The 23,426-nt window shown below is 45.2% G+C and overlaps 1 protein-coding gene across 1 annotated transcript; it reads right to left on the bottom strand.

Moving 5' to 3' along the window:
• Positions 1–995: 995 nt before the first annotated feature.
• Positions 996–21,778, bottom strand: SLX4 (SLX4 structure-specific endonuclease subunit; the record flags this gene model as incomplete). Its single annotated transcript, XM_079543082.1, has 14 exons — positions 996–1,332; positions 1,945–2,424; positions 2,629–2,731; positions 4,147–6,575; positions 7,341–7,510; positions 8,999–9,145; positions 12,169–12,257; positions 13,546–13,828; positions 15,281–15,594; positions 16,691–16,905; positions 17,665–17,880; positions 19,543–19,717; positions 20,502–20,765; positions 21,409–21,778. 14 exons carry the CDS (start codon positions 21,776–21,778, stop codon positions 996–998), a joined length of 5,592 nt encoding a protein of 1,863 aa, XP_079399208.1.
• Positions 21,779–23,426: the final 1,648 nt, after the last annotated feature.

Genomic DNA, 23,426 nt, shown 5'->3' with positions numbered 1-23,426 from the left:
CATTATTTCCTTCCAAATTGTTTATTGTATAGAAATCAAATAAAACCAAGGCAGTGCTGTATCAAATAATAAAAAAGTATGTTCCAAATACATAAATACATTCAGAAATCAAGCCTTTTCTTTTTAATTGTTGTGTCTATTTTGGTGAGTGAGACTCTGCAGACTCAGACCTGCCAGAACAGAGAAAAATCCAAAGGTGTGGTAGAAGTTAATAAATAAGATGACTATTTAGCGTCCAAGACTTCCCCAAGAGTCCCAGACAGTTTCCAACCAAATATTGGTTCAGTTTGGAAATGACAAGACAGATCCACAGAGGCTTTAGATCAGGGTGTGAGAATTGCTTGAGAGATCCATTGGTCACTGTAACACTGTCTTTTTTAAAATGTCACACAGTCAAGCTAGAATGACACGGTGAAACAGTACTCAGAAAATGGAGCTGTAATGTCTTTAGCACCAATCTCAGCAAAGTGAATGCACACAACTGAACGTTCAAACCTCAACGGCTTCTACGTGACATCTGGTGATGCAGCCACCACAAACAGACCACAAAAACACCTGCACTGTTTTGCAGCCACTTACGAAACACACATGGGTTATTCCACTCAATATTGGAACAAAAAGGGTTCAGGCCAAGGCCAGGGCAAGGACCGTGGCAAGTACCACTGGAGGAAGCAGCCATCTCAGAAGCACCAACAAGAAGAGAAGCTGGGGATCTAAAACTACTAAAATGGAAAGACAAGAGAATGCACAGGATGAAAATCAGGGAACATAAAAAGGCTCCTGAAAGAGGATTTTGTGCAGCTCAGAGGAAAGCTGAGAGCAGGAGCTCAGTTCAGATCCGTTTTCCAGCGTGTCATCTGGACAGCAGGCCACAAGGAGGAGCAGTGCACCCACCGATCACACCAGCTCCGCCAGGAGCAGCCTGGCACAGGGTTTCCACCTTAGGAGGAAGGCCTCTGTGAAGGAAATTTTCAGGATAGAGGAGTGGGATCCATTCAGTATCGTTTCCTCTTTTTTTTGCTCCCCTTTCTCTTCTGTTCCTTCTCTTTCCGGGCTCCAGCTGTGGTAAAGGTGATGCACTGAGCATCTAAGAAGTCCAGCAGCTTTGCCTTGGAAATCTTAATGCCATTCAGTTTCAATTCTGCGTGGAGGTCAGCCAGCTCAATGGGCTCATAGAAGAGAATCCTGTCGTACAGGGTTGGGTTTGAGCGGATGTAGCACCTCACTGCCTCCAGTTTTTCTTCTTCCCGAGCTGCTGCCTGGGATGCTGGAAGTTCTTCTTCCTCCTCTTCAGATGCAAATGCATAGGCCTCCAATTCCTTCACATAAGAACTAAAAAGAAGGCCAAGTGTACCCGAAATCAAAGAAAGAACAAGCCACGAGGACCAGAACGAGAGCTCCCTACATAGCTGGTGGCCAGCCCTTGTGACTACCATCTGTAGGATCATAGACTGATACCAGTACACATGCTGAGTGAAAAACAAGGCACACGTTCTACAAACTTTCCTATTCCAGCCATGACAGCTCCAGTCCTGCTCACTGAGGCCTGGAACTGGCTGCCATTCCTTGCTTCTGACCCACAGCACCTACTGCTGCTGTACCACGGCCTTCTCTGCTAAGTACTGCTGTGCTCTCCTTTCCCTATGCCAAATGCAGCTCTCAGCCAATGCTCGTTGTTGTGACAAGCAGTGACTGGGCATGCCAGACGTGGGCCTTGCCCATGCCACAAGCTTTTGTGCTCTGGGAACAGAACAGCTCACTGGGATTTAGAGCAAACAGCCCAAAGTTCATTTATTTTACACGATGGTGTTGACCTTCAGATGACAAACCCAAGGAAGCAGCAGGGCTCCTGTAGGCCACGGAGACGCTCACCTCTTAGCCGTGCTCCTAGCTCATCTCTGTCTTGCATCTTTGACTACTCTGTTCAGTATTTTACTCCCTTACCTCTGTGAACTGAAGGAGAAGTCACTTCCATCCCCCGAAGAAACTGTAGACTTCTGAGATGCAGAGAGCATTGGTTCCTCACCATCAGCTCCCAGAGACCATCCTTCTGGAGATGCAGCTGACCTGTTCTGCTCTCTGTTTCCTTCTGGATGATGTATCATTTCATTTCTCTGCTTGGGTGCTGCACAGCCTTTTTTAGAGGGTCCGACAAGGTCATCCTCTCTCCTTCCTACAGGGAGCACTGAAGAACCTGTTGCAACCTGCTTCCTTTTGCTCACAGCCTTCGAGGCTTTGGGACTCTTTCCACCTGTAGTCTGAGCTGCCTTTGACTGCCTACAGCGTTTGGCAGGGGACTTCTGGGGAGGCTGGGAGGAGGGTACTTTATCCTCAAAGTCAGAGTCCCCATCCCGGTGAGTATACTGGAATATCTCTTTCAGTTTCAACACCATCTGGCGTTTTGGGAGAGCACGAACTCCAAATCTGAAAGAAAAAAAGTAAGAGCTTAGGCTAAGATAATGCTGCACCTTCCACTGCCATACCTCAGGAAGGTGCTCATGCGAGGAACTCCAGTGGTGAGCTGGAAGAGCTTCACCAAGGTTTCTCTTTCATCCCAGTTGCTTCCTTTCACACTACTTGCTCGCAAGTTTGTGCTGCAAGAGATGTACTCATGGAGGTAACGCTAACCTTTTCAACTCCTCCTTCAGCTGTGGTGTCTCCATCATGGAGTAAGATGGCATTGGTGTCACTGGAGTGCTGGGAGAATTGCTGTTCTCTTGACATGCAGGTTCTGCAGCAGAATGAAATCACCACGATCAGATTTAGCACTTAAAATAGCTGTTATTTTTCATTCTTAGTGGCAGATATTCTAATTTTATATAATAATTAAGCAGCAGTACAAACTCTTTTACTTACTACTCACCTTCATACTGGATGGAACAGCTGACACTTCTTTTGCTTTTTAGAGTGGGACACTTGCTTTTTGTTGAATTGAAAATGGAAAATGGTTCACATCAAGGTGTAAGTCAGGCCTGACTACAAAGGCCATTCAGGGCTCTGTTAGAACAGGCAGCTCTCGCAAGGCAGTGAAAAAAGTGTTTAGTGAATTCCATGAAGCAGTTCTTTTCCATGAAGGAAATTTCATGGGAGACCTGATGAAGAAGAAACTGAGCAAGTCAAGCTCCTGGGGTCCTGAGTTAGATACTGATTTGATGAATCAGTAGATTTGCTGCCATTGTGAAGAGCAGCCAGTTTTGCAGGTCATGCTGTCAGCACTGGTTAAACTACTCACTTAGTACAGAGCAATATTTTAATTAGGCACTGTGAGATCATTTACTGGTGTTAAATGGAAGGAACCACGCAAGTGCAACACATGTAAAATACTAATATTTCTAAGTTCTTGGGACCAGAAAGGTTATGTTAGCATTCTGTGCACCGTCAGGCTTTCAAGAAGGCTGAACTCCTGTGGATCCCAGGGCAAAGCGGGCACAAAGATGGAAAGACTGTGGCTCTCAGTCTTATGTGTGCCATGCTGACTTCTTGCTGTGCCGTGCACTCAGGTATCTGCCAGCACCCAGAGATCTATTACAAGACCCCAGAAACAGCAAATGGAAGGCAATGGAAGTCAAGACAATCATGCATCAGCAGAGTTTTGCAGAAAAGCATGCATGAAGCAAATCCACGGGCTGGGATCAGTGCTCAGCCCAGCTACCTTCAATACAAGGAAACCCACTGCACTTGTGCTAGAGAGCTGCATCTTGTTGCTTACCAGATGTCCTGATGTAAGCACAAGCATCGCTTCCTGAATGCATGAAAAGCAGCAGACTGTACAGAAACCTAGTACTACAGTGAATACACATCCATCAGCACGCAAACTGAAGACTGTTTGTTTTGATTTGGTTATGGTTGGTTGGTTTATTTCCTTTCTTTTTTCCTCCAGGTACCCGTAGGTTCTGCAGTGACCACTGACATCATCAAAGAACCAGCAAGAATGACACACAAGCAGGTGTGCTCCAGTAACCTCACATTTAGATATGTGCTCCCCAGCTATAGAAGATGACTGCACCTTCTCTGCGTCTGGCCCTGACAGTACTATCAGGCAGCCAAAATCCCTACCAGCATATCAAGTGAACAAGAGGTGGAATGACTTTAAATGAAAACAGTTTAACCTACTGTAGTGAAACTAGTATCAATGCAAGCTCTCACCAGGAGTCTTTATAGGATCTGCACCTGCTGCTGCTGATACCCTCTGTGACAGAGGAAGCACCTCTGGAAATTCATCTTCCTCCTCTTCTCCATCCCACTCATCCCAGAGTTTGGAGTTCAGGTAACTTGCTCTGCTGCCCCGTGGTGTACATGCCTCAATGGGACTCTTTTCAAGACGGAGCAAAGTTGTTCTTCTGCCAACAGGAGCTCCTTGAAGAGGAGTACTGCCCTTAATTTCCCACGCTTGGTCTGGGCTCTCCCACTGCTCGTGCACAAGGTCAGTTTGGGGGCTGCTGGCAGCGCTGGTGTTTGCATGGCCATTCTGTCTGGAGTCCTGGCTGTTAGCTCTGACTGGTGACAGATACTTACTGTGCCAGCAGTCATCAGCAGGAATTGCAGGCTCATCAGCAAGCAAGACACTACTGCTCAAAGACACTATACTTATTTCCTTCTCCCCCTCACTGTCCTGTATCTCAACCACGCTGACGTTTGATTTATCTTCCATTGACTTCCCATGGCATGGAGGCACAGATTTGGACAAAAATGAGGTATTATCACATTTGCTTTGTGAGCTGGTGTGAGCAAGGGTGAGAACTGGATCCACTGAAGAAAGCGGTGCAGATTTCTCAAAAACTGACCCTGCTTCTGGGCTGCTGGAAGGATTTCTTTCACTGACACAGTTCTCCACAGGCAAATGTTTGTCTGACAATGCTGCTTGATGAACTTCTCTTACATTTCTGTCCATTTCACGGTTACTACTATCAGCTGTTAGGCTTTTTGTGCTGACTTTAGATTCTGGGCTCCTGGAAGAGTTACTACCTGTGACGTGGGTCTGTGTTGAGGAACTTCTGCTTTTGGTCAGAACTGGTGTGTCAGGCACCAGCCAGGAGCTCTCAGTACCTGAAGACACTTCGTGACTGAGCATTTTCTCTGGGCTCAGGTTTGGGCTTTGCTCACCCTCTGTACAAGCATCTGCGTGGCTGCTGGGAGGCAACTCAGTGGACATCTTCACATCATTACTTACGTGCGCCTTATCTGTAACGAGGTGTGATATCTGCAGTGATCTCTGCTCTGTTTCAGTGACTGATGTGTTGTGTTCAGGTTTTGGTATTTCAGGACCACGTCCTCTATTTGCACATTTCAGTTGCTCAGGGCTTTCCACTTTCTTCAGAACAGAGCCTGACTCTGGTGACTTCTTGTCTTCTAACTCCATTTCATCATCAGAAGATAAAACAATGACATCACCCTTCTTGCTCCCCTGAGCTGCAGGATCCTGAGTTCTGATAACTGGTGCTGACAACACTGGGACATGCTTGTTTAAATCAGTGTTGGGAAGCTCTGGTGGAGATGCAGTCTCCAGCTCATTGGCCTTCTGAAAAAGAATTTCATCAGGTGGGAATGATTTTTTTGTTTGTTTTGGTGTTGACATATGTTCGCTCGCAAGCTTTCTGTCTGATTTTGGAGACAGAGGTGAAGATCCAACAGCAGGAAAAAGAGGCACAAAAGCTTTGGAAGGAGGACTCCTGTAAGAACCATTTTTACATGGAGAAAAGTCTTTCTGTGTTTTGCTGTGCAGATGAAAATCATTGACATCAACGTGTTTTTCACCAAGAGCTTCTTCTGATACCTTACTAACTTCTTTTGTTGGGGAAGGCTCACAGTAATCTCCCTGAGTTGCAGAAAATAAGTGTTCGTAACTCTCATTGATATTAGTATCAATGGCAAAGCTAAGAAACTCTTTTTCACAGTGATCTTCCCCTTTTACATCGTGTGAGGCCTGAGATGACCTGGAGTCCTTTCCGCCTTCGCATCTCCTTACAGTCTCTCCTTCATCAGTGGTGGCACCACGGGATGCTACATCCCTCTTTTGAGCTTCTCTGTGGTGAGGCACAGAAGTGATCTGTGTAGCATTCACGCTTCTGTATCTACTTATATGCTGCATTCTCTCTTTTTCTGCAGATAAGTCACATGCAGATGTTTCCACATCACTGTTATCCCTCAAATCCTTGAAGTTACTGCTTACTGAAGAAGATACAGATCTCTTCACCTCTTCCTCCTCAGTTTGCTGGTTCATCTCTTGGGCTGCCTCAGTATCACTGCACACGCTGCAGTCAGTTCCTTCACTCGGTGTTGTTTTACCTTGAATCATCCTTCTCTGAGTTGCAGCAAACTCATAGATTTCTTCCAGCTCCTGTTCACCCACCGCATTGTCATCCTCCTTCTGGCATTCCTGGTTGAGGTCAGCTACTTCTTCCTCATCTTCACCCACCCACACAGACTTCAAGAGGTCTTGGAAGTTCTCTGCTCTGTCCTCACAATCTTTGTCATCTGTCACGGAGATCAGATCACATTCTGAATCCACTCCAGAAGACATCTGACTCTCTCCAGTGTTATTTTCACAGTTTGCCATCAGCTCCCTCACACCAAACCTGCAAGGATGTAATAGTAATGTTAATACCTCCCCTTTTCAGTATTTCCCTGCCTGGACACTCCTGCGAGCCCTGTGAAGGATCTGCATGAGGATGTTGATTTCCTAACATACAGAAGCTCCAGTGTGCTCCCGACACCCAGAATTCCTTTTTCCAGGTGTCACATGAAAGCATCAGGTTCACTCTTGCTTTTTTTTAAAAACAAACAAACATACAAACCTTCTAAAAGCATGACTAAAACCCCCTTGACAACTGCACTGGTGAAATCCCCACGGCATGGCAGACAAGGCACCCCTGTGCACACAAAGGCAAAACCCAGCTATCAGTGTCTCAGCTGTTCCTATTCCAGATTCTTTACTCAGTGCACATCCAGGTTCATAACTGAGAGCATAGCTGACAAAATACATCAGTGTTCTGTGCACCTCACACACTCTGAAGTGTTCAGTTTGCACATGCATAGAGTGTAATGCTTTAAGAATCACACATGCTACGCATGCTTCTCATCACTGACATCGGCTGTCAATACAGAGCCTGAGACAAAACTCTTGGCAAAGGTGTGACAGACATATGCTGTAAAAGGAAATCTCACAAAGACTCAACCTGAAGAGAGACTTGTGTGAAACATGAGGGCAGTAATGCTATAGAGGACTATGGAACTTTTAGCCACTAAACCTACAACAGAAGAGCCCAGGTTGTGGGGTCTGCATAGGGTCTGTCTGTGGGCTGAAAGCAAGAAGGGATCCCAAACAAACTTATGATACAAACCTGGCAGCCAGAGCCCCCACCTGGGGCACCACGTCAGCAGGGATGTCAGCATCAGCAGCATACAGGTACCGCAGGAAAGCACGGGCTGCCTCTCCTGTCACATCACTCAGCAGCACACGGTGCGTCTGCGTGTTGCCATCCTCCTCCACTAAGAACCCTTCACTGTGAACCTGAGGGAAGAGAAGAACAAGTAAAGCCCTCCTGGGGTAAGAGGAAAACAAAAAAAAGTTGCTAGCAAAGGAGTATCGATGCTAATATTCATATCTGTGTCAGCTCATTTCTTCCATTCACCAAAGGCTTGGCCTAGGACCAGGACCCTGACGTGACCAGTTATGAAGAGCTTCATACAGAACAAATTCTTTCCTGCCTGACTCTACAGCTGTTAGACTGGATAAAGTTTGACCACTCGTTGTTTTAGCTAAACATGCAAAATATGGTCTTGAGTTCTCCATTCTGCCTCAGAATCCAGTTACTGCCCAGAGCACAGCTTCCAGAGTTATCTACACCTCCCTCACAGGAAAGCTTCCTCTGTACTTTTTATTAGAGTATTAGCTGTTTTGAATTTACCTACTCTTGATAAATGGACAAATCTCTGGTTCTCCCGGTGTCCTGCAGGAAAAGAGACACCAAATAAACCCTGTGTCACTGAACTGGATCACTATCTGCGTGGGTCCAATCCGATTTCAGGTTTTGCTGAGAACATCTCTCCAGTTTAGTAAGGTTTCACTTCCTTTGCAGTCCAATCATGTAATGTGCTACCTGAAACTCTCCTCAAAGTCAGGGGGCATTATGAGCTCCAAAGTCAACTCTGATTAATTACTTTCTCACTGCTACCAGAATGCTTCAACAAATAAGAGCATCTACATGGAAAACAAATGTGAAACACTGCAGACATGGACCTGGTGGAAACCAACCCTCTGCAGGAATAAAATACACAGAGCGTGGGTCAGTCTCACCACTGTGCTCATGCAAATGATTCCTGCCCATGAAAACAGCTGATGGGAACAGTGAAGCCAAATAGAGTTGCAGGGATATAAGAAAGTCTGGCTAATGCACTGTTGTTTTGTTTGGTTTTTTAAAATCTTTTGATTTGTGGACTCAGGCACATTTGATAGTGGCTGTGAAGATCCCTTAATAAATTTCACATTAAGGCTGAAAACTGGGGAACCAATCAACCCAAAATGTTTCCAAGGACACAGGAACCATGCACTATCCCTGCAAAAAGCCCAGTTCAGTGCAGCTACTTCCAAAGCAACTGTGACAATGGCAGAACCCCTGTGCAGGTTATTTTCAAGTACTGCCCAGAATTTCTTTAACCCATAATCAACCTTCCCAGTCTGGGTGAAAGGCAGGAGATACTAAGATGGAGTCTGCACTGGTATTAATGTAACACCCAAAAGCACAGGGCACCTTGGAAGTTTTCTGCATTGCTCGTGGGCAGAATGTAAGTAAGGATCCTTGCCTCCTTATAATTCCTCCAGATAACATACTATGTGTTTCCATTACTTTGTCAGGATTCTGCCTTCTGGGTGAATCTGCCTGCATGTCCGCAGGCACCTGCCATTAGGACCTGCAGCACCGACTGTAGGTGTGGGCTTTGCTGAAGGAGAATAGGAGTACTTACAGCACAGGAGTACTTACTTATCAGCAGTACTTACAGTCTGAATGGCCTGCGGACACCGTGCATACAGCACAAACATGTGGGCATAAAGGATTTCCCCAGAGTCCACCTGGAACTGGACATCACTTAAGTGGGGGTTGTTGACCATTGCACTGAAATCTGCAGCCAGCGACCTCAGGGAGGACTAGAGCACAGAATGAACACAAAGACAAGTCATATCACAGCTGTCACACACCTCCCTGACACGAGAATTACCCAGACTGTCAGCACTGCTGTACTGTGGGCCCCATTTTGGATGTGCTGTCATTGCCTTCCGCAGATAAGCAGCAGCATTAGGTGAAACAAGCAGACAAGCCTGTAAGACATTTCTGGATTTGTTTTTCTCCTCCTCCTTTCTACTTCTTCACAGCCTGGCAATGGTGAAGAAATGGCAGCTGTGCTGTATTCTCCTTGCTCTGCCTTGCATTACAGCACACAATCACCATCAGATTTCCAAACCATTTCCTGGTGTGGTTTAGCCACTGCCTCCTGTTGGCCTCTTGATCTGCTGCCTTCCACCTCATTTTAGGAAACTGTAGTTTTCACTTTGATGGACTGGAGCTCAGTTCATTGTAATTAGAGTAAGAAGAAAGAGGGTGACTCAGCGATGGGGCAGTGAACCTTTCTCCTCTCTTTCACTGCCTGGCAGTGACAGCTCAGAAGAGCAGCTCTGCAGCGAGGGGCTCACATGCAATAGAACTAATGCAGTAATCTAGCTGAAAGGAGTTTACATGCTTGTTACACAAACTCCTCCTGAAAACTCCACTCAAAAAAGCCCCCAAACAATAACATCAGAAACTCCTAGTTTCTATTACAGTTCCAGAACACCTTGCTGGAAGTTCGAGGAGGGCTTGTTGCCTGAGCTACCTGTGACTGCAAATGGCAATGGCAACATGAGGCTTGGGGCATGCTGCCAAAGGCAGAAACAATATCAAGGGTTGATAGACACGGTTTCTGCTCTGGAGCTGCTCCCAGTACAAACTCACCCCAGGCAATTCTCTAAAGATTCAGACCCCTGGAGGCAAATGTTGTGCCTCTGGAGGTGCCCACTGCTTCAGAGAAGCAGGAGATAATCTCAGCTCACAGTTAAGAGAATGAGCAAGTGAAAACCAGTTCATACATAACACACTAGTCATTGAGCCTGTGCTTTTTCAGCCTATTGCAGAGTTGAAGAAATGCAAGTCTTACTCTAGAGAACATCTGCATGAGATGCACTTCCACGTGGAACAACACAGCTCTTTATTCTATTAGCAGGTTTCCACACTGGACTGTGGAAATCCAACCTTTCTACTTGCTCCAGCACGTGCTTGCAGGCAGCCAGTAATAATGAGCAGTCAAACAGCAGCACACAGCAGAACACTTCTTCCAAGACTTCGTAGGTGGCCTACAAAGGCTGCGTGTGTTTGGGAGTGGTGTGGACTGACCTCCAAGAGGAAGATAGGAAGCTCAGTCTGGAAATTAATCTCATGTTTCTTGCTTTCTTATTCTTGGCAGGTGGATACCTGCAAGACAGCCCCTCCAGAAGCCAGCAAACACAGATCCTGATGCTGTGCTCCAGGCAGCCAGCCCAGGACAGCCTTCCTGCTGATGTTAAAATTACAAATCAAGAATGGGGAAATTAAATAAGACTAAAAACCTCCTGGCTGCATCATTCTCTGTGCAAAGTAAACAGGTTGGTGTAAAAACAGCTCCAGCAGGTACATGAGCTTGTAAGAGAAATCACCAAGACACTCTCTCTCCTACAGAAGCCAACCAGACTGGATTCTACAGATGTCACAGGGCTTTTAAGCACGGGGCAGGGAGATGTGTCACAAATGCAGTGGATCTATTAGCTCTATGTGCTTACCACTGTTGTGTTCACGAAGCACAAATCTCTCTCACTGTCAACTGAACTCTTCATTTGTTTGGGAATCATGGAATTAAACTCGATTTGAACAGTCAATCATCACATTAGTGCTGGTAACTGAGTTCCAGCCACAGGATCAGAACAGTCCTTGCACTGCTAAAGGCATTTGTTTTCATGCTCAGAGGCTTATGAAATAGCAAGTTTTATTTGCTATGGATTTTTTTACACCTTCAAAGAACATCTAGACTTTCTATAACAAGTAATTGGGATGCTCAAATTTATTTGATTCCGACCTCAAAGATTTGTCTTCTTTCAGAAATTTCTGAATTCTACATGCTCAACACAAAATTGTCTTCTCAAGGCACCAAAGTTCACCTGGCACCAATTCCTATTACTTTTCATGGCACAATTAGTTATTAGCAAACCAAAGATGGTAAGTTTCATGAGATGGCCCTGGAGATGAGTTAGGGCTTTTTTAAAAACAAACTTTAATTGAAGAAAACTGACTGTACATCTACAGGAGAAAGGAGAGGGACATCCAGGCTAAACATGATCTACAGAACACTACTGTCTTCATAAGAAATTGTGACGTTCTGGCCTGTGGCTTTCACCACAGAGAGCACACTGGTTGTTCACCTAGTTCCTCTGATACATGTTCTCACAACTGAGGATTTTCTTCTGCTGCTAATGTGAGCGTCTAAGAAGCATGAACTGCACATTATCCCATCTATCAGGCTTCTATGTCTAATAATTCAGCCTAAGTCAGCCCTTGCAATGATTTCTCTCCCACTGGTAAGCGTGATGTGGAGAGGAAGGTGACAGAAAAGGAACAGCTCCATTCAGAACCACAGAGTCACTGGTATGTGAGCCTGGATGAAGCAGCAGGCAACCCTCTCTCTCCCAAGCTCCAGCTAACATGCTCTGATAAAGCTTGGGAATTCAAGCAGAGTACCACCAACAGCAGCACAGCTACAGCCCTGCTTCCAAATTCTTTTCATGCTTCAACATAATGGTTTAGCCTGATTCTCTTTATATAAACAATGCAGATATTGGCTTTATGTTACCTGTCATTTTAAATCATCTTTCTTGTTAGGTGGGACAAGACAAATTCACAGGTCTGCCTATAGGTATCAAAGAAAGACCATGTGCATTGATCTCACCTGTGCCATCATCATCCCTGAGACTGAACCTTAAGTACTTCTGTTTCCATAGAAAGGAACAGGAAATATTCCACATTTCTACAGATTGCACAAATCCTATAGTTTCCTTTTTACAGCAGTAAGCAAACACAAAATAAGGGTGGGGAAAAGGTTTTTCCTTACTTTCTTACAGCTGCGTGTCAGGAATCTCTTCTCTTCAAGTGAAGGGACAAAACCAGTACATGGAATATCACTGGAACTCAGTTCTTTTCCTCAAAGAAGAAAAAGTGGATCACAAATCATGAACACCTTCCTACTGAGACAGAGTGATGTAAGATCTCCTAAGAGAATCTTTACCACAGCAGCTCCCCAGGACAACTGCTACAGTGAGCCTGGCTGGGCTGGCACCCAGCTTGTCCCCCAGGCCTTTCTCAGAGGGGTATGGCTCTGTGCTGCAACAGGCTGTGGGTATGTGAGCACCATTCTGTGCGTGAGGTTTTCACCTAAACAGAGGAATTGCTGAGCACGGCACGCTTCTCCACTTCACATCTCAGTTTTCCTCCAGTGGGAAAAAAAACGAGGCACAGAGTGGGATGGGACAAACCCCAGCAGACAGGGAGAGTGCATCTTGGATCTGCATTTCAACCTAGACAAAATGCTCGTGGGCCCCAGAGCTCAGAGGCAGCAGTGAAATGAGAGGAGTTTTGCACAGCCTGATCCATGTGCTGTGCACAGACCAGGATGAGGAGCAACAGAAGGAATTGATGTCTTCAGAAATGGGTTCGGTTGCATTACTGTATGCACAATTTATATTTATGTGCAGAAATGATTTCCCTCACCCAGGAACCTGTATCTTCATTGAAAACCCAGCACAAGTTTTACAGGAACAGCAATTGTTTGCTGCAGCTTAATTGGAGAAATGAGGAATATTACACCCAAGAGAAAACACAGGCAGGCAGGTGGTCTCATCAACCATGTTCTGTCTCACAAGTGACCAGGAGACACACAGTACACCCTGCTAAAAGCCCAGGCCATTTTAAGGGGTGACACTAAAAAGTGCAGCTGTGCACTGTGTGCAACTATGAGTGGCAGGTTAGAGCAGATGTTGTGCTTTTTCACCTGTGCAGGTACAGATAAACTTCAGGTCTCTGTACCAATGGACCAATCACTGCTCTTGCATCTCTCGTTTCCAGAACAAGAAGACAGCACACATAACAGAAAGTTTCCAAACAGTCAGAATGAACTTATTGGCTCTGTCACTGGATATGCCTGGGCTCTGTGCTGGCAGAAAAGCCTCTGATAACCTTAAAGGAATTTTAAAATAAAATGTGGTATTTGCTGCTGGGAGTTCTCAATGACGGGACTTACAACTCATTTTAGAAACGTCTGCTGATTGTAACTAAAGCTTACTGCAGAGAAATGTTCACCCACAGCATCACCTCCCGGATCATCAGCCACCTGTGGATGCTGTCGTGGCTCTCCTGACACGGTGCAACCAAAGTCTGGCTCTGTGTAGCTGCAGCAATTAGGGACAGGGCTCAAGAAACTGCCAGAACTCACCTGCCTGCTCTGCTGCACGAGTATGGCCAACATCAAGGTTCCACTGAGTAAGGGTGAGTCCTTCCCCGGCCAATTCAACTAGATCCTGCAGGTTCTGAATATCCTTCTGGCTGTGAGATAAAATCTGCCCATCTCCTTCAGGGCCTGACTTGAATTCATCACAGGTTTGGTCTCTAATCTCTCTGCAAGTAGACTCATGAGAACCAAAGTCAGGCTGAATTTGCTGAGATACTTTTGGCTGATCAGATCCTGCTGACGGCAGGGCATCCTCTGGTTTATGATTCTGATCAAAAGAGGGGAAAAAGACACCAATAAGTTAGGTGCAGTGTGTATTTTTAGAGCTCAGAACACAGTTTCAGAACATCTAGTAAAGAATTACAGAGCATACCTCGGGCTTCCAAGGCAGAAACTGTAATTCTATGAAGGACACTCTAGAGGAAAGATAGCTATAAAGGGAAAAAGGGAAAAGGGAACTACAGGAGAAAATACAGGAAAAGTGGTTTCAGAAAGTGCACGTCTGTGCAGGCAACTGGCAAGGAAGAAGAAAGGATGGTGGAAATGTTCCCAATTCAACATCCAAATATTTCATTATTGCTGAAGTGTTTGGCAAAAGCTGTAGCTGAAGCTGCCCAGGTGCTTCTGTTCTGAGATCTAAAGATATTTTTGCAGTCACAAGTAACCATGCCAAACTTTCACCTCTGAGCTGATATTTTCCAGGATCGATTTCTGCTTCCCACTGAAAACAGTTTTGTTCATTTCTAAGTAGAAATGGCTTAGCCATTTCTGAGAATGGAAGGAATGAGACGGGCAAACACGGCCCTGATTTTAAAGGTCTCCCTTCTTTTTAAACTTCTCTGGTGCTTTTCGTTTGAGAGGTCGAAAATCCACAAAGAATGGAGTCCCTCTATTATAGCCCTAACAGCAAAAAAACAGTGAAAAACACTGCAATTTGACAAGGGAAAAAGTTATTTTAAGAAGTACCTATATACACACAGTAACTTTGGAAGAGAAGCACCAAACAATCCTTCAAGTAAGGCACATGGGAAGGAAGAGAAGTAATATATTTCTTCTTGGTGAGCAAGTCTGTAGTAAGATGAGAGATTAAAAGACTTTTGTCCCTTGTGAAGGCATGTTTTATAAAAATACAGAGCACTGAAAGAGGCAGGAGATCTGGATGAAAAACAGAATGAAACAGTGGAACTGAAAACAAGATCAAAGCTCATGTGCCAAGAGTCAGTGGGTTGCACAGGGAAAGCCTGAAGTGCAAATGCTTCACTTTACAATTCTGGGCACTCTCACCTTCTCTATGAAAGGCAAAAATAGCAGTCTTCAGTTTAAACTTTTCACCTAATTCTTTGCTGCCTGAGCACAACACAGAGTCATGTTCCAAGTTGGAGGGGACCCACAAGGATCACAGAGTCCAATCCCTGGCTCCACACAGGATCACCCAAATCCAAACCCTGTGTCTCGGAGAGGTGTCCAAATGCTCCATGAGCTACAGCAGTTTGGGTCAAAAAGCAGGGTAATACAAACCTTGGTTTCTCTCCAAAAGTAAGGACTGAAAGTTCAAAATCACAAAATCCAACTGTACAACCAGGGGACAACAGTAAAGGAGAACTGAGTATGCAAAGGCAGGGGGTCACATTTAAATATCAAGTGATGCAACAGGAAAAAGTTGCAGGGTGAGGGACCTAGGACACATACAAACCACAGCGTGGACGAAAGAGCGTCCTACCTGCACAGGCTTCCAAGGTTCAATCGGAGGGGTTAACCCAGCAGCATAGAATGATTCAGGGTCACACGGTCCTGTCAGAGCACTGAAATTCCACAAAAAGCAGTCCCTGTTTTTGGGCAATGGCAAGAGCCAGGCTGCTTTCCCAGATTCAACCTCCAAAATCCTGCTGGTGGGAAGCTGAGGAGTGGGAGGGAATTCCACCTCTTGTGCAAGCAGCACAGCTAGCCTCTCTTCTATCCTTCTGCGCACCTTCGCTGGATCCTGCAGCAGTAATGGAGGAGGGGTAGTTGGGCCTCTTCTACGTCGCCTTTTTTCTTTAAGAAGAAAAGAAAGAAGAACCCAAATAAACAAGCAGCTGAGCACATAGGGCAGAGGAGCTCACACGCTAGCTCCTTCAAGCGTTGCAGTCAGTGACAACCAAAATGTAGCTGCAAGCTGAACGCAGCCCTCAGCATTTCTGCAAGGAGTCCGAAGCCTCACATCACCCCTATTGGAGAAATGAACTCCAAAAAAATGGCCTCACGCTTGCACAGCTCTGCTCTATGCTTAAAGATGCCACATCTCTACAAAGTCTGACCATTACAGCTGATACTCCTGCAGTGCACCTCCCAGACCCACAGCATGGTGCCTATATAAACAGGTTTCGATAGATCCCAGAGCTGCACTAAAAAGAGAGGGAAAGAAAACAACCAAGCAAATCTATGAAGGACTCTTTTTGTGCATATTCATGTGTCATGGTCACTGATAGTATCAAATCTCAGCCCACACAACCACAGCACAGCTGCTGTTTGGCAATCCTGTGTTTTACTACCTGTCTCTTACTAATGCCCAGCCCCTAATCCAACTGGCAGGAGGAGATCTGAGGTCACTAAGAGTGAAGTGCTCTATGCAGCACTCAGGACTCTCCACTGACCAGCTGTCTTCCTTTCTAAACCCTTGTTGTACACTGAAAGAGCAAAGCACAGGCTCAACAGCATGTAAGACACACAATGTCTGCTCTAGGAAGAAAACAGAGAGAGAAACTGCATCAATCAAGGCTGCAGTAGGATGAATATGAGAAAAATCTACTGCATGAGAAACAACAATGTTATTTTTGAGTTATTTCTTTTTACTTTAACAGCTTACAAAAATACAATAGCTCATCTTAACAATATTCTACAGGTTCAAAACAATCAGTGAAAAAAAAGAGAAGCACGAGATTCGTAAGAGATTTCTCTAAAACCAACAGACATGACGCAGTCCTTCTTGGTTGTGTGTGGATTCTACACACTGCTGAAGCTCTTACAGATTAAATAAAATATGAACAGGGCTGTCATCCCTCCTGTATCCAACAGGAAAGTGAAAAGCAGGCTGAGTTACATCATTCCTCCCATAACACAGTCTTTGACATTAATTCACTTTAATACATACCTGATCCTGGCTTCCATCTGATTGGCAAAGCAGCCACTGGTTTCACATTTGTAACTGATTTTGCTTGTTCCTGCTTTTCTTGCTCCAACAGAGAGCGTGACATCGCCATAGCAACCAGCAAATCTTCATCCTTAGTCTCCATTTTTGCCCTCTTCTGCTTGTTCTTTGAGTCCTCTTTGGAGGAGACTTTTCGCTTTGACCTGCTTGGTTGATTGCTGAAATGGAAGAATGCAGCAGGAAGCTCAATTTAGCATGACTGAGTCAGAGACAAGAAATGCCAAGCACTTCCGAGAAGCTGCTCTACTTCATCAGAGTGATCCCCACATCTGGGATAATAAGAAACTATCTGGAGTGCCTTCTTTCCCAGCAGAGATTAGATTCCTTATTACCTACAGAACCTTGAGAAAACCTTACTTTGAGAAGGTAAGCATGAGACCACAACAGTGACTGAAGTTTCGTGTGTTTCTTAAACACCTGTGATCTCTATCCTGAACACTTTAAAATATGTATGAAAAGGCAACAATTAAACAAAGTTGAAGCAGGATGAAAACAAACTCGCAAAAAGAAGAGAAAAAAAAAGCGCTCCCAGTCTGCTGTGCAGCAGCACCCTCTTTGGACTTGGGCCCACATGAGCCTGCCTTGCTTCTACAGTTCTTTCCAAAGACTGCAAGGTCAATGTCTCTCAGGACAAAGGAGCACTTTGCATCTCACTGCTTTTAAACTAAGACAGGGCAGGGTTAGGTTAGATATTAGCAGGAAGTTTTTCATTCAGAGGGTGGTGAGGCACTGGCACAGGTTGCCCAAGGAGGCTGTGGATGCCCCATCCCTGCAGGCATTCAAGGCCAGGCTGGATGTGGCTCTGGGCAGCCTGGGCTGCTGGTTGGCGACCTGCACACAGCAGGGGGTTGGAACTGGATGAGCATTGTGCTCCTTTGCAACCCAGGCCATTCTAGGATTCTATTTTCACCACATACCTGGGAAGTTGAAGAGGTGCCTCACCAAGCGTGGACACCTGCATCTGCACCGCCTGAAGAAGCATCTGAGGAGGAACATCCATCTCAACAGCACAGCGTTTCAAGTGACTGACTCGGCTTTGGGGGGTTTGGAATTGCTTCCCACAGATGGGACATTCAGGGACTGCTGGTTTGCTGGAGGATGACGTCTGTGCTTCTTCCATCTCATCCAGACACCTGTGAGACAACAGTAAAGCTTTACAACTATCCACACTACTGTTTAAGCCCTGCTGAAGACCAGGAAGTACAACCATCTCACAGCTTTAACAGCCAAGAAAACATCCCCTAACAAAATGATGTGCCTGCTGCTGTGATGGCTGTGATGTAACAGAGAGCTGAACGTCACAGCCTCAGAGGCACATTAACAATATGCTGCTCAGGAGCCAGTGCAAGCAATCAACTTCTAAAACTGTACTGTGTGTCCGTCATCTAATCCCTCTTTCTGCATCCATTCTAACATTCCAGCTAATTTATAAATCACCATTCAAAGTGGAATCACCCTACCAGAGAGGCAGTAAGTCCTCCTCACCCAAAATGTGGCTATTTCTTGTCACTGATCACTTCTGCAGGCATGACCTCATACAGTGCTGAGAAAGCAAGCCACCTTCAAGGCAGACATCTCTCTTGACAATGGCAGCTTTTTTTGCCACAGAAAAGCAGAGTGGTTGAAATGAATGCTGCACTCTAGAGTACTGGACAATTAACTGCTAATAATTTCTGGTATGCCAGGACTGTGGAAAAATTGTTACAGGTTCTTTTTCCTTCCTCTCCAAAGAGATACGCAGTACCTGTTTGTGTTACAAAGCACGCTATAAAAATCACCCCCTGATTAGGACATAAAGTACAGAACCTGCAGACGAGGGGCTGTATAAGAGACCACTCTTGATGTCCTAGGACTGGTGATTACCAGTTTGCCAAGACATCCATCCATCTGCAGCTTTACGTCTTATGATGAAGACTGCCATCAGAAAATCCGCAGCCAATAACCCTGTAATCTCATTGTATGACCACGTTTAACAGCTCAGAAAGACAATTCTCAAAGTTATTCCTGACACTGGCACTGCTTTAGAGCATCTGCATTCCCAACAAGTATCTGAAGACAGAAACAGCAGCAGCACCTCCAAAAACGCAGCTGTAGACAGTGCAAGTGAATGTGAGCTGCTCAAAAACAAGCTGTAGAACTGGGCAGACCAAATCACTCTTCAGCCTCTTAAAGTGCTGACATTAAGACAATACAATTGTTCAAGTGTGCTGTTTCTGATACCTCTTCAACAGGCTGCTAATCTACAAGAAGCCACCTGCACATCATGTATTAACACTATTTGATATTTACAAGTAAGGAAACTGCTCAATTAAGGGCACTGGTTTCAGCTTAGTTGCTCACCATTCTGATAAGGCCTCTTCTCCTCTCCACTCTCAATGACAAATGCTGTAATGCAACTTTCCCTCTTTCTGAATACTTTTCCCTCAGCAAACAACTCAGATGTGCACTGACATGTTAAATGACCTTATGAAAACCATTTTTAGCAAAATAGAGCAAAATATCACTTTGTGGACTGAGATTGGCAGGCCTGCAATAACAGCTCCTCATTACTTCTGCTAGCCACTTCACAATCACAGCCCCTCCAAGGCACTACTGATAAAAGCAGCATTTACCTTAACACATTTCTGCAGAAGCCCTGCAGGGCAAGACAATCAGCTTCTGCTTTGAGATCAAAGCAACTTGCTAATTCAAGCCATAAAGGTCAGTGTCACCTCTCAGATTACCATGTTCTGTAATGGCTAAGCTGACTGAGCAGGGAGAAGATGCAGAAAGGACTCATCCTGCTGGTCCCTCACCTGTTAACATGCTGCTCTCGTCGCGTTGAGTTCATAGCTGAGAGATCCTTCTGGCAGATCTGACAGAAGAACAAACCTGCATCCTCCAGGCTTTCCAGGGAATCCTTCTGTGTTTCCTGCTGAAGGGCCAAAGCCAGAGCACCGTCATGCTGCATGCACTGAAGATCACAGAGATCTGGCAAAAGAAAGGAAACATGATAAGCTAAGACAGAGAATGAAGAATCCTGTATGAAAGGCAGGGAGTTATTACACTTGTCATTACTAAACCAGACACACAGAAGTCAGCTCTACAATCTTCCTCCTGTACCTTCACATCTTTTTTCTCACAAGGTAATGTACAAAACGCACTCTTTAAATAACACAGAACTGCTCTACTCTGGGAGCAGCAGGTGTCATTCATAGCACATCACACTGCCAAGGCAGGTAAGCTTCGGCTAAAGTTGCTAAGAAGAACTGGGGTCTTATACATAACCACACAGATTTCGTGTTGATGCAGAAAGAGGGCCTTGATATAAAATAAATAAACAAAGAAACGAGTGAAAGCAGAGCAAAATTTCTGTGAATTCAGTTCACCTGCACAGAACATACTAGCTCTGAAGAGCTCTTGGTGGGCTACCAATGATGAGGTCATTCTGCGAGTCATATTCACCTCTCGAGGGAAGGATGACACAGTGGACTGATCCCGTCAGAACTTCAACCTGCTTCCAAGAAATCGACTAGCCCTCCAGAATCTAACATGAGATTAATTCAGGCTCAGGAAGGAGCTGGGAGAAAGGAATGGACAGTCCTTTAACGACTGAGAAAGCAAGTTTTCTAAGAGATCTGGAGTGCTGCATGTGCAACGAGCCACTGGCTAGCTGGGAACAAAGCCCAGGAATCTGGGCTCCTTCTCAGGCAACCATTCTAACCAACCCACAGCACTCTTTCTGCACGTACAAAAGCAAGGAGGACAAACTTACCATTCTCTGCTGAGTTCTGCTCTTGGCTTTCACCAGCAAAATCTCCGCTGGTTAAGGACTTTGGCAAGCTACAATCTGTGCTGTGTTTTAGCTGATCAGGTGCCACTCTCTTGAACTGCTGCATTCTCTCCACTACCAGCTCTGCCACCCGCACCTTGGAGCCTGTGAGAGGTGGAATCTTTGAGGTGGGTGAAGAACAGCTCCCTGGCTGTGTCGCAGGATGGAAAGATAACGTTGTTTGGGAGCAACCACTCCGACTATTTACTGGAAGGGGAAAGAAACAGCAGAGTTTTACCAGTCAGTCTTAAACACATCCCTGAGCTGCCCAGAGAGCTGATGGGAAGCCAGGCTAAGCCAGGCTCAGCTTTGCAACACTTATTCTTAGACAGAGAACTGAACAATGTGTTCATGTTCAGTGTATTATGTGACTCCGTGATTGATAACCACAGTAACAGTATCAAGCTTTCCTGCTGCAATGCAGTTCAAATACCTCTCCATCCCCTTCAGAGAGGAATATTAAGAAAAACCTTGTCTGAAGGTCATTAGGGTCATTAGTGAGAAGAACAGGTAACACAGCCCTAAAGCCCTGCTCTTCCCAATGCACAATGTCCTGATGGCTCCTGATGTTTTTTGCTCTGACCTCCACAGGCGTTTTTCTAAATTCTGACACTGTGAAAATCACTGAATCATGACTTCCTAATAGATTCCTTTGTGATAACACCACATCTGAGAAAAGATGAAGCATTTTACATCATCTATACAGAGCACACTGTTGGGTTAAATGCCTAGATAAGCCTACGTAACTAAGTGCAGATGGAAACTCCTTCAACAGTGCTGCTATTCATCTTCTCCAGGTGAAGAGCTCCACTCTTCTCAGTTAGTGTATTTTCTGTTTTGGTTGACTCACCTGTCAGAGTCCCCTGGCTACAGTCACTGGCTGTGGAACTCAGCTGGCTGGCAGGGAAAGGGCTTCTGCTTCCATCCCCTTCTGAAGTGTCACCACTACTGCAGGCCACAGTGTCACTGTCTGCTTTGTGCCCCAGTGTTTGTATCCTAGGACCCAAATCCTGAAGCAAGCTTTTTTGCTTTGCAGATGGAAAGAGGTGATGGTTTTGGCTCTTAGCAGCAGCTTTGCCTCTTCTTACTCTGCTTTTTGCTGCAGTATTCTTTGATCTTTTCTGAGCCCTCTTTGCAGCCTCAGTATCCCCAGATTTTTTCTTCCCTTTACCCAAAAGATTTGCCCACAACTCTTTAAAATCATTGTCCTGTTCATCCATTGGCCTGCAGGTTCCAGTAACGCTGCTGCCTAATGACACTGTGTGGACTGAAGGACAGCAGAAGACAGCAGAATCAGCTCAGGTGTGCATCCTTCATGACCTTTTCCATCCCCTCAGGGAGCTCCGACATCCAGAATTCACTGAGGTCAAAGCAGTGGGCATTTCCTCATCGTTCCCACGGTTCTTTCTTCCACACTTAATTCGCAGCCATATTCTCTCCTCACAGACCCCACTTGCCTTCACATATACTGCACTGACAATCTGGCTCTTCAGATGTCTCTAGAACATAAAGTAAACACTGCAGTTTGTGCAGAGCACGCACAGGTTCTCCTTGGTATGCTACAGGGCTTCAGAAAGACACCCTGGAAAGCCCTGAAACAAAGAAATACACAAGGGGGTTACATGGGGTGTCCTATACACATGCAGGATGTGAAAGAATCACAGAATCACAGAATTGTAGGGGCTGGAAGGGACCTCCAGAGATCATCGAGTCCAACCCCCCAGGGGAAAGGGCAGGGGAGAACCAAATTTGTCCAAAATAATAATAGGACAAGCATGTACTGATTCAAACCACTACAGCTATACTACAGCCAACACAAGCCACATGAGGAGAGAAGAGGAAAGCTTTGAAAGCACGCATCTGATACTATGTGAGCTTCTGCCCAGGGGCTTCTTCTTAAAAATAAATTCATACTTACACTTGTGACAGTGCACCTTTAACAGGGAGAGCCTCACTTCTTTCTGAGAAGTAAATAAAGGGAATTTCTTGCATTTCAAGAGGGTTTCAAGGACGAGTCTTAGAAAAACTCTATCTGGCATGTTCATCTTTTCCGGCCCCCATGGCCTGCTCACGTTCAGCTCCAGCTCCCCTGCTAACACTCAACTCCTCCAGTGAGTACGCAGTAAACTACAGCACTAACCATGTCACACAGACTGCTGTCAAACACACAAGGTAAACAGACTAAACAAATGATATTGCAGGGTTTCTTCATCTTATTCAGCTATAAAATAGCTATACTAGCTATGAATTACTTGGAAGAGCACTAGCTGTAATATCCAGATGGAAATGTCATCAATCCCCAGGCAACATTAAAAGTAGATCTCTATTCTTAGACATTTTGATTGTCCTCTTCTTCCCAGTCCTAAGCTCACTACAGTTCTGGCTATTTTACCAGAGGTTTTATACTGCTCCCCAAACCTAATTCTTTCTAACAGAGTGTTTCACTTGGAATGGCAGCAACTGTAGCTCAGTTTCTCCAGCAAAGCTCTGGGCACCGAAAGACTCAAAGAGGAGGAAAAACACAGGCAAGATTGTTTTCTCAAATGGTTTGGCTGCAGTCAGGCAAGGCTGAGGAATGCTGGTTACACACTTTCATGGGTCAGCCTTTCCTATAAGCAATTACAGATGTTAATGGATTTATTTATTTTAGACATAGCCTCCTGAACGAGCAGAGGATTTTGCTGTGAATCTTGGAGTCATTTCCTGCCAGAGAGAAACTGAAGTTTTATGTAGCCAGTTCATAAATTTCATTTTCCTGGACAGAATCTTGGTGCAGTTATTGCGGTAAATTAACCTTTTTCTTCTAAGTAGGAGACAGCGTGTGCAGAAAAATAGAATCTCACATCCTCCACAGCCTTAAATACTTCT

This window comes from Tetrao urogallus, assembly GCF_951394365.1.
Source record: "Tetrao urogallus genome assembly, chromosome: 15".
In the NCBI taxonomy this organism is placed as follows: Eukaryota; Metazoa; Chordata; class Aves; order Galliformes; family Phasianidae; genus Tetrao; species Tetrao urogallus.
This window is presented reverse-complemented; position numbering and strand designations above follow the sequence as displayed.